This window comes from Manis javanica, chromosome 5 (genome assembly GCF_040802235.1).
Source record: "Manis javanica isolate MJ-LG chromosome 5, MJ_LKY, whole genome shotgun sequence".
Classification (NCBI taxonomy): Eukaryota; Metazoa; Chordata; class Mammalia; order Pholidota; family Manidae; genus Manis; species Manis javanica.
This window is the reverse complement of record NC_133160.1, coordinates 144729630-144742273: the sequence shown is the minus strand read 5'-3', so window position 1 is coordinate 144742273 and position 12644 is coordinate 144729630. Positions and strand designations below refer to the sequence as shown.

The following is a 12644-nucleotide window of genomic DNA, read 5'->3' as shown; positions in this document are numbered from 1 at the left end:
TGACAGCTTATTTTTTGGTTAACAAAACTGAATTCTGGCTAGTTCTTTTAAAACGGGATTTTGCATGCTTAGTCCATAAAAGGTGGGATTCCACATTCATAAAACTAGGAAGAAATAAGATGTGGTTTTCTGAGGAGGCATTGGCAAATAGGATATATGGAACTGACTGTCGGGGCCCGGGGGTTGCCTTTGAGGTTTTGGGGCAACACGAAGAGTAAAGAGGGTGGTGGGAATCATCATGGAGGGTGCTCAAAAGAGACCACTTTATTCCACATAAAGCTGTATGTATTATACTGCTACAGTGCTAATTCATGGTTACATAAATATTGAAGACACCCATGCCTGTGGCCTTCAGGGCCAGGTGCCTGGCCTTCAAGGCCCTTAACTAGCTCCTTTCCCATGGGTACAACATACTGTGTTTTCAGGTTTCTCAAGGCCAGACATATTTGGGGTGAAGCAGCAGACAGCTGTCCTCATAGACCAGTAGGGGAAGTGGTAGGGGGAGGGGACCTTCCCTACACTGGATCTAAATCCTGAAGTAAATCCATTTTCCTCTTGTTAGACTAAATATTAAATACTAAATAGTATTTAGAAAAGATTTAGATTAGGTGAAACATTTCCTGTCTTTAGGTCTATCAGCCAATGAACATTAGTTCATTTACTTATCAATATATGAAATCTGAAACGGCCAGCTGTTAACTTACCAGTGATGTTTTTCAGAATATGCTGTCAGTCCCCAACTGCATCACAAGGGAAAAACACACACATATTAGAAATGAAAATTTCACAAGACTAAAGACAAGATTAACTAAGGAGGTGTTATTTAATGGTGGGAATGCATAATAGATAAAAGACCACAAGTGATGATTCAAATGAGTATGACTTATCTAGATGTGAACGATAAACTCTGAGGAATTTGGCTACAAAAATTTACCCCAAAGGGAGACAGAGGGAGGGAGTCCTGTGATGTTATGGGACAGCAGGGACCATCTCTCGGAAGATACTATTGGCTGAATAAGAACAGAATTTAAGGAAAATGGCCAAAATCAGATAATACACATGCTTTCCTGCTGATACTGTAGGAAATTAAAGAATGTGCCAAGGTGCAGCACAGATGTATGTGCTGAGCTTAGAAATTAAGCATGGATACAAAAGAGAGAAAATTTTCAGTACTAGAATCTTGAATAAGCATAAAAAGTACATTAAAATGATGTTTCATGACACCAAGAAAAGTTTTAGTGCCAACATTAATTAGCTCATCAAAGTAATTTGTGATAAAAGTGTGGCATAAACTGAACACTGGGATAGTTCAAATGTTAAAAAGGAGCACTGTGTGTAAGTAGGGTCCACTTCCTTGCTACCATTTATATGCTGTGGGTTTACTACCAAAGTTGGTGAAGCAAAAAGGGCAGATTACACAGCCAGGCAGCAGGAGGCTGGATGACAGCATTTGTTTTCCTGCCTGTCAATTTGCCTGTGACATTGCCTGGAACAGTCTCCAGGTTGTGATGGATGAAGGAATGGGATATGGAGAAACCCATGTGACTCCGAGTAGACAGAGCCTCCTGGGATTTGCTTTACAGAGGGGAGGTATGATCACTGAGGAGGGTGACTAGTGGGAACATCATTCCTCCTTATCTACCCACACAAGTTCCCTTGATCTGCAAGAGTTTCTCTGACCTGCATCTGTGGCAACTTAAAGTATTTGTTTAAAGCTTCATTTACAGTAAGTAGGCTATGCCTCTGAGCCCTAAATCCTTGAATAGACAAATATTCCTTTAAGATTTTCAACAACCCTTCCCTTTCAAGCTTTACCTTGTTGGAGGCTTCATTTTCTTTTTCACTCCAAGATAAAACTTCACTGAACTGAGAGGAAACATTTTGTCATGTTTACTACTCTGTAAGAAAAATAAAATTTGTAACTAAACAGATTTTATAAATATCATTACATTTTCCTTGAGTGTTAATGAGTGGGTTTACAATTGTTTAGTTCTCCAATGTTTTATTAATGTAATACCAAGTTTTTAGTAAATGAAGATTATTTCAATTACAATATTATAAATATAAATAGAAAATTTTGGATATATTTATATTTATATATGTATGTATATGTATATACAAACTTACACATACACAATTTTTTATTCAGAACACCAGAGACAGATGTATATCAGAACTGATCATTTTTCAATTTCTTCATATTTTAAGAACACAGCAGAAATACAATATAGCTAACTTCACCAATAGTGTCTGGGGCAAAATTTGTGTTTATATATATTCATATTTCCATATTGAAATGCATGACATTTCATACAGTGTGAGGTAAATAGAAGCTATAAATATTGCTGTAGACTGAATGTTCGTATTCCCCCAAATTCTTATACTGAAATCTAAGCTCAAATGTGATGGTATTTGGAGGTGTGGCCTTTTGGGATGTGGTTAGGTCATGAGACTGGAGCACTCATGAAAGGGATTAGTGCCTTTATAAAAAGAGAGCTACCCTGCTATCTTAGCACTATGTGAGGATACCAGAAGTCAGCAGCCGACAACCTGGAAGAGGGCCGTCCCTAGAATCCAAACATGCTGGCACCCTGACCTCAGCTTCCTAGCCTCCAGAACTGTGAGAAATAAATTTCTTTCAGTAGCCACCCAGTCTATGGAACTTTGTTATAACAGTCTGCTCTACGACAAATACGTTTATGTTGGTTTGAGTCAGGTATTGCCAACAAGTGAATTATGATTTTCCCTGCTTTTGAACTTCAGACTAATGGAAAACAGCCTGTGAACCTATATAGGTGCATACTGAACGATCTCAAATATCAATTTCATGAAAATTTCCAATAATTCATGAAGTAGACTATAAAAAAGAATTTATATTTGCTCTAGATCTATTATATATTCTCCAAACATATCCCAACATATTTATCTATAATATTAAAAAAATAATAATTGAATATAGACCATCAGGACAGTTGTCTTACAGAGGCAAAACCTGAATCATTATACTTCAATTTAAAAACTTATCAACCCACATCCATTTTATTATGTATCCTTGGATACCCTGAAATAGATTTTATAAGGATAATAGCAATGGAAGTAATTTTTAACAGAAGCTTTCCCCTATGTCTTAAAAATTCTCAAGTAAACCTCATTTTGAACTAGTAGGGATATAACATTTATAACTAAGAGCAAGTCGCTTGAGTCAAAGACATGGGTGCAAATTTAGATTGCTATTTACTAGTTTGTGACCTCACATCTCTCTGCTCTTATTGTTTGCATTAAGGAAAGTAAGAATATTGACTATCTCATGGATTATGATGAAGGTTGAATGAGAAAAAGTGTTAAATGACTGTTGTACAGATTAAATGAGAACACTGCCTATAAAGTGTTTAGTCCAGTAATTTGCATATAGTAAGTGTGCAGGAAATTATGTTGTTATAAATTTAGAGCACATTGCTTCATAGAAATAGCAATATATAGTTTCAGGTCTTACATTTAGGTCTCTAATACATTTCAAGTTTAGTTTTGTGTATGGTGTATCATATATGCATACTATACTATGATGTATGATAAAACCATAGCCAGAGGCATCCAGAAAAAGGAGAGTGAATTCACATAAATATAATGAGAAATGAGAGAGAAATTGCAGAACAATCAACACCACAGAAATACAAAGGATTATAAGAGATTACTATGAAAAATTTTATGTCAACAAATTAGACAAGTTAGAAGAAATAGATAAATTCCTAGAAACAATGTCCCAAGACAGGGATATTGAAGGAATAGAAAATATGAACAGACTGACTACTAATTGAATCAGTAATCATAAAACTCCAAGAAACAAAAGTCCAGAACAGGATGACTTCAAGGTGAATTAAGAGCAAACATTTAAAAGGGAGTTAATGCCTATCATTCTCAAACTGCTCCAAAAAGCAAAGAGGAAGGAATGCTTCCAAATTCAATCTATGAGTTCACTATTACCCTTATACTTAAAAGAAATTTATAGATCAATATTAAGATTCCTCATGATCAAAGATACAAAAATCCTGAACAAAATACTAGCAACCAAATTCACAAATACACTAAAAGGATTATTCACCATGAATAAGTGGGATTTATTCATTCCAGGGATGCAAAGTTAGTTCAACTCCTGCAAATATACCACATTAATGAAAGGATGGATAAAAATCATGCGATCATCTCAAAAGACGCAGAAGACATCTATCCATTCATGCATTTGCTAGAAATTTTTAGTTTTGATTTGATAATTTATCCATGTATGTCAATGATCTATGCATGTTATTACTTGTTTGTGTTAGTTCTTTATATACAAAATACAAAATTGTTTTGTCTTTTTAAGTGAAATATTCTACACAAATTGCTCTTTGTCTTAATATTGTTCACTGTTTACTCAGGTTGCATGGCCATGTAGCTTAAAAGGTTATTATTTTTAAAGTTTTAGTTCTTTTGTCAATTGGTAATACGCATTTTACATATATATGAGAATTTATATTGAAAAATTTTTAACAATTATCCCAGCTCTTTCTGTATTAAATCAAACTTTCTTTGAACTTTCATTTATGATGGCATATTTATCAAAAATAAAATACAATATGTAATTAAGTTTAGATGATTTTGTTTCCATTGTTATCCCTGTTCATTTTTACACTAGGATCATATCATCAAAGCTATTTTGGTTTTATCATATACTTTAACAGTAGGATAGGAAATACTTCACAAATATTTTACTTTTTATGCTTCCAAACTCTTAACTATTTACCATTTGAGGTAAACTATCAAACCATGCTTGCTAGCTCTAAAAATGATTCCCTGTGTGGCTTTGAAAATAATTACATTAAATCTTATAAATCAATTATCAGTGGACGTTTCCTGAGTTTTATTTCCATCATTAATAAAGCTCTATAGTTTTCCTCTATTTCTTGTTCAGGTCATTTTCTGATAATTTATATGTGGTGTCTTCTTACTCAACTGAGGACTGATTTTCTGGGGTATTGATTTTTTTAGCTTGCAACTTTATTGAATCTTAAGGAATATGAAGTTTCTAATATGGAATAGTGAGGTAGCTTGTGAGGCAGTAAAGAGCCCACAGAGAGGCAAGGAGAGAACTTCACTGTACACAGTAGAGGAGCCTCCTGGCCACCTTTGTCAGAGGTGAAGTCAGATTGATTACAGCTGAGGTTAATGTCTCTCATCATAGACGCTGTTGTCTTGGACACGGTCCTAAGGCAGAAGGGTAGGGTGACAGGCAACAATTCTAGCAGTTAAGGCAAGATGGGACTTGCATATTTGAGAATGAGAAGCACTGTGCTTGAACTAGGCAGTCCACATTTATACGGGCCATTGCCAAGTCCAGGACTGTCTACATTTTGTAGTAGTTTTGGTAATAGATTGAGATCCTGTCTAAAATGAACACAAATAACAATCTGAGAGGAGATCATTAATGGTGGAAAGCTTGTTCAGTTTCAATCTTTAAACTGAATATGCATAAAGAGAAACTACATGGAACCTAATGGAAGTTCTAAAAAAAGAAATCTCATTTGGCAAGAGAACTTTATATAACTCTCTCTTTTGGTATGTGCATATTCTGGAGAATTTCTTCAAAGAGTTCAATATACTGGAGTGTTATGAATCTGTAATTGTTGCTTCAGGCACTATATTTCAAAATGAAATTTTTAACTAAGCCAATTACATTAGTGTGCTTAAAAACTTATTCTTGTGGCTAAAAGGAATTTGCTTATTAGTGCATGCAACTTTTAATAGCCCCCTTACCCATTTACTTTTTTCATATCATTAACAGTATAATGGTAATATTCTTTGAAACTTCTCACCTTTTATGTAAATCAAGTCTCAAAACATTTTAATTAACATTTTCTGTGCAGGGAAAACTTACAAAACAAAACCTATCTTCTCCTGTGTATTACTGTAATTTGTTGTTAATGAGTATTCATAAATTACCTCTAATTAACACAGTCTCTTCAAATATACTTCCCAATTTGTAATTTCTACTCCCTTCTCAGTTAATCATTTTCTAATATATACCAGAACACATATATTAACAGCAAGTGTTGAAATCAGAACAAAATCTTTATTCAACTAAGTTAGGAGTATTTTTACTATTGATTATTTACTATAAAATCACTGAAAAGTTAACACAGCCAATGACACAACCATCAATACTAAAAGGAACAGGCCAGCAAATAAAAAAGATAACCAGCAATTAAAATGACATATTGAAAATAATAGTAGTTTGTGTTTAAAGGAAAACCATTATCTGTTTGCCTTAATGTACAAATTAAAGTATCAGTTGCATTAATCTATCCTGACAGATGTACAAATATAACTTTCTCACACTTTTAATAATCAGACTATAATGTCACAATCTGAGGTCACTGTGGTCAACAACAAAATATGTTCAGGGTCTTTAAAGAACACTGTCTTCCTGGCAAATACTGTTTGATCTCACTTACATTTGGAATTAAAACAGTCAAATTCATAGACATAGGAAATAGAATGGTGGTTTCCAGGGGAAGGGGAGGAGGGAAAATGGGAGATGTTGGTGAAAGGGTACAAAGTTTGTTACACAGAAGGAGTAAGTTGTAGAAATCTAATGTACATCACAGTGACTATACCTAATACTGTGTTATATACATGAAATTTACTATGAAAGTAGATCTTAAATGTTCTCACCACACACACACACACAAAAGGAACTTAAAGAACTATGTGAGGCAATGGTATGCTAACTAGCTTGATTGTAGTAACTTTCACAATGTATGTGTGTATCAAAGCGTCATGCTGTACAATGTAAATATGTACAATTTTTATTTGCCAATTATACTTTAATACAGCTGGGGAACTTAATTTCAAATGTAAATAAAACACAATCTTTCACACCAAATCTTAATGTTGTCACTATCAGTTTATATGAATTATCTTAGATTAAGCAGGTTGAGCCTTTCAAAAAGATACAAAGTCTTAAAATAAAACATATTCTGTTAAGGGCTATGAGATTCCTCATCTCACTTACAAAAACAGTTCATCTAAAAAAAAGTCACTTCTCTATCAATAGGCTTCCTGGTGGCAGATTTTAAATTTACATCATCTTGGGGGGTGGAAATACCGTAAAAAACTGGATTGACATATTCAAAAATATTTGGTACCGTTTAAATTAAAGAAAAAAGACTTATCCTCTTTAAGTAAAATTCTGCCAGGAAAAACAATAAGCTAAAATTATGCTAAATTATTGTTTCTTTAGTTAAGTTCCTGCATAAAGCCTTTGAACTCAGACACCTGGGAGTGAATTCTGACTCTGTCACTTAGTGGCTATGTCATCTTGGCCAAGTTACAAAGTATCTTGCTATGCTCTGTTTTTTCATCTAAAAAGTAGAAATAATAATAGTACCAATTTCATAGATAAAAGATAATCCAAGTTTACAACTCTGCTTTTCATAGAGTAATCACCCAAATGTTTTTTGTTGCTATTTTGACTGTACTGCTATTATTATTAATAATGCTATTAGTTTCTAGCAAACTTCTGTTGCTACACAATGTGTCAGTTCCTTAATAGGACTACAAAGTTCAGGTTGGTTTTTAAATACTCTAAGAAGATTTCAAACTACAAAAGTGACCCTTAACCAACACATTATGTACAGAGAAGGGCAAAGATTAAGGAAGTCAGTCTAATGAAGATCAAGGTGGGTGGCCCATAAAAGAAAACCAAACAAAATTCAACCAGATTCAGTTCTAGATAGATAGAATAACTAGCTGTTCATGAAATTTACTTTCATGAACACAAACCTTAAGTATTTTAAACTGGTGTGTTCAGTTCACGCAACTCCAAATTCTGATGTGCCTTACTTCTGCAAACTCAACTCTTCCTCTACTGAAAAAAACTAAAGAATGATAACAAATGATAATAAATACTAACAATCACTTGATACCCAGACACACTCCCTGCTGGAACTGTCAGATGGAGAGACAAGATGGGGGTTCAAGTACAGTATAATACAGCTCTTTGAATAGGGATAAGGGCTGCAGAATTCAATACTGTCCAGGTAGCTCCCCGCTGGACACTGCACTGTCCTTGAAGAAAGTTAACATGAGATGATACACAAAGTGGGAATGCTACTAAGATTTAATTACACCCATGTGGAGGTTTCCCTGCTGGAGAGACATACAGTCAAAGTGGTCAAAGCACATGGAGAACTCGACAGAGGCCACAAGAAAATGAAGCCACAGGGCTTTGGAAAGTTGCCTAACTATTGTTTCTTCATCACATGTTAATAGATGTCAGCAGTCTGGTCTTTCTCTGTACATCTCCACAACAGAATACAGGGAAGTGCCACACGCTTGATGTATGTGAGCAATGTTTACTCAAGTAAATTCTGTAATTCAATTTGGAAAAGTGTCTTTACATCCTGCTGTCACTCTACATTTAAAATAATTGTGTAGGTATTGCTTGAATCTCAAGAGAGTACAGATGTTACTGTATACACCCATGTAACTACCACCCAAAAATGGATAGAGAACACTTATTTCTATTATCACAGAAAGGACCATACTGACTTATCTCCTCACTTCTGCAGCAACCTTTCGCCACACCTTAGGCAAGCAACTTCTGACTTCTATCCATAAATGGTTTATCATGTCTTAGCCTCCTTATGGACAGACTAATATAGTACCATTTTTGTGTTGATTCTCTTGCTCAACAAGGATTTGAGATTCATCCAAACTGTTGCATTCATTCATTTTTATTGCTGAGTAGTAGTCCATTTTATAAATGTATCATTCTCCTATTGATGGACATTTGGAATGTCTCCAGGTTTGAGCTTTTACGAATAAAGCTGTTTAGAAATATTCTTGAACAGTTGTTTTTGTGGCCATATTACCTAGGAATAGAATTTCTGGGTCATGAGGTAGCTGTATGAATAACTTAATTTAGAAAACTGCCAAACAGTTTTTCTACACAGTGATAGTGTGATTTTACCCTTTCACTGGTAATTTGTGAGGGTTTCAGTTAATCAACATCCTTATCAGCATCAGGTGTTGTCACTCTGGCGCTTTTTAGTCAGACCTAAAAATCAAGCTTACTGGGTTGTAAGATAGTATCTTGTGGTTTTAATTTGTGTGTTCCTGACAACAAATGATATTGAGCACTTTTGGCTCAATGGTTTATCAGACTGTTACATTGTCCTTTGTACACTGTCTGTTCAATACTTTGCCTCAGTTTTTATTGGGTTGCCTTTTTATTGTTGACTTTAGAGTTCTTTATATTTTGGATATGTATGGATCCTTTTCAGATAAATGGATGATGAATATATTTTTCTCAGTCTGGGACTTGCCTATACATATTCTTAGTGGGATCTTTTGATGAACATGCTACTATTACTATCTATATAATATATGTAATATATCTAACAATAATATATAAGTATAATATATAATGCTTCACAGTTCAAGAATAACTTACATATATTCTTATTTAAGCATAAAGCAGGCATGCAAAACTCATACTATCACCATTATATATGCAGAAATTGAGGCTGAGAGTTTATGCTACATATTCACACAACCAACTAAACAGATTTGAGATTTTTCTGATGCTAAATTTACTATTCTTATGTATCATTATTCACTGTATCATTATCTACTCCTTCTTTTTCATTTCTACTTCCCCTCTCCATTCCACAGTTCTTTAACAGAAGCTTTTAAGGAATTCAAACTTATAGGGATACATCAGTAAGATTCAATTAATAAATATATTACAAGTCAGTTAACTCAAACATATAGGAAATACATTAATCAGATTTATTCTAACATTTGAGTTTTGCCTTTTTATTCCATATTTTATTAGTTTCCATTAGCTAAAATCAAGCCACTTTGCCTTAGGGTATAACACATTCTCTCTTACTTTTATTTACTAAGATGGTGATTTGTATGCTACTTTATAAAACACATATTAGAGTTTTCCTTAGGACTTAAGTCCTATCTTGGCGCTAAAAAATGTGAGGTGCTCAGAAAGGCCACATGAAGTTGTTCACTGTGTTGCTGAGTGTATTAATGTCATCTCCCAGAGGCTGAGAGAGCTCATCAGCTTACTATGCATTTTTTATTTATGATAGGCCTTGACTTCCAGGACAGGTTGTAAAGAGAGGTATATGAGAGAGGTATAAAATATGCCCATACAAAAATAACCACACAAAAATATATACATGGTCAAATACTACTCATACAAATACCTTCAGATCTTTGTAAAGAAAGAGACAGCCATCTCGTAAAACAAAATAACGGTCTTGAAATTTATTTCCAGACAGTATTTTAGATGGTTCTTCTTTGATTTTCAAGATTCCCTCTTTGATACTTTCCAAGGACTTCCTCTCTGTAAAGTACAACATTACTTTTGTAAGTTAGGTACATTTTTTATTTATTTAGAATAGAATATAAAACATTTCTATCTTTTCAGTTTTGATAATAAAAAGTAATAACTTGCTCCCTATCATTAAGATGCATAAGGTTAATTTCTGGGAACACCATGTGTCAGGGGAGTGTTGGCAAGTCATAGACCTGTGACTAGATCTATTTAAATCTATTTATAATAAATAGGCCTGTCTATACTGTCCACTTAGTGAGTGTCTTAATGAACACTTGAACCCTAAACTGGTTAGGCTCAATTGAGATATATTCCAAGTAAAAAATGCAAACTGGATTTGAAGACTTAGTACCAAAAGAGGGTAAAAAAAAATCACAATTTTCTAATATTGATTATAGGTTGTAATGATAATATTTTGGATATGTGAGTTTCAATAAACTGCATTAGTAAAATTAACCACCTGTTTCTTCATATACATATGTATATTTACGTATATTTTTAATATGGCTACTAGGAAATTTAAAGTTACATAATCAACTTGTATTATATTGTTTGAACAGCACTTCATAAACAATGCAAATATACAGCTGAAAAGGGAAACCTCTTCCAATATTTGACTCAAGAATCTGGGAATTCTTAAATAAGGCACTGGAGAAATTCCTGCACATTATGAAACAGGTAAGGGTAAAAGGCAAAGCTGCTAAGGTAGAGGATTTCACAACACTTATATTTCATGTGCAATACTGTCCATGTCCCACACTTAGAAACCATTTCAACTATTTCTACTTTAGAAAAAAACTTTTTGGTAAGTCCCCCAATTTCTATTTGTATAAATTTATCAACCAATTTACCATATCTCTACTAAACTTTCTCCTTGAAATCCAGAAAATTTTCAAATGCCTAAATTTGAGAACTGAAGAAAAGTGGAAAGAAAGGGAACCTAAAGCCAAAGAGCCATGACATGGTCACTGTGGTGTCAATTCCTGTTTTTCCTGTAAAGCGGGAGTCATGGCACCTATCCTGCAGAATGTTGTGGTTCTCATATAATGTCCATAAAAGATGTGGGGCCAGACACCATATCAGGAGTAGGAACTCTAGCAATATCCTGGCATTAGGTGATGTCACTTTTAAACATTCATGCATTGTTTCTGAAATTTACAAATTACTTGAATGCTTTCAGAAAAAACTTTTAATCCTAACAATCCCTTGGTTTGGGAAAAACCTTTACGTATACGGCAAACAATACACAGATGTTTACAATTACAATTAGCATAAGAAAACAAAAGTTTTTTAAAAAATGCAAATAGTTTCTTTTAACTCAAAAATGAAAATGAAAGGACTACCTGGGAGCAAAATTCCCCAGGACTGATCACATCTCTGATCCTAACCACCAATACCCAAAGGTAATTATCAAACTCTAACAGTTTTCCTGATATACATACTGGCCACAGATAATTCTTTTAATTACACTGTCATACTAAAATAGATTCTTCTCAAGGAGTTTGTGACTTTAAAATAATTTCTGATAAACACCTCCGTAAAATTTGTCTTCTGTCATAATCTCTTAATATTCAACCCCGTAGAAAAGAAAAATTTTTAAATGTTAATTTATAGCTAAATAACTTCTATTTAAATTAAAAATACTTTTCCAATTAAAACATTTGAAAGAAGACATTTTAATACAACTGAAAGATCAAGAAAAAATATGCATATGTAAAACTAGTATTCAGTGAAATTCAAATTACATCCATTTGATTATTTATTCACGATGATTGAGGGGCTAGTATGCAGTTGATGCTAGTAATAGATATTAAACCAGATAGAGATGGTCTCTGACTTGCAGTGCAGTGTTGGAAACAAATTGCTAAGCATGGACTAGCAAACAGTGCTTATATTTCCTAACAGAAGCATGGTAAGCAATTTAGAACATATCAGGTAGACTTAGTGATTCAGCTGATTTAGAACAGGAAAGTGGAGAAAGGCATTTATGATATTGCTGGTTTGGAAATAGGTAAAGCATAAAAAAAACCAGTTATAATCCAGTTGTGAGATATAGATAATACATATTGCTTGAGCTAAACATATTCCATTTAGATCTTCTGATTGTACTTTTCATTTATATTTTTGTTCAAATTAATTAACTTTTCCAATTTTACCAATACAGAATAATTGTATGTCCAGTGTCTAAGTAAACATTCATTTATAGGTCAAAGAGGAAAAAAGGCTTAGGGAAAAAATATCTTTGGGTGTATGT

The 12644-nt window shown here is 33.6% G+C and overlaps 1 protein-coding gene across 6 annotated transcripts in view; it reads right to left on the bottom strand.

The window, feature by feature from the left end:
- The window catches only part of ARAP2 (ArfGAP with RhoGAP domain, ankyrin repeat and PH domain 2), a 175964-nt gene that overhangs the window by 12562 nt on the left and 150758 nt on the right, over window positions 1-12644 (bottom strand). For all 6 annotated transcript variants that reach the window (XM_073237750.1, XM_073237753.1, XM_073237752.1 and 3 more), the window contains 3 exons: window positions 10260-10399; window positions 1816-1898; window positions 705-740 (listed from right to left, as the gene is read on the bottom strand). In XM_073237750.1, coding sequence (XP_073093851.1) covers window positions 705-740; window positions 1816-1898; window positions 10260-10399 — 259 coding nt within the window. The remainder of the gene's footprint in view (window positions 1-704; window positions 741-1815; window positions 1899-10259; window positions 10400-12644) is intronic.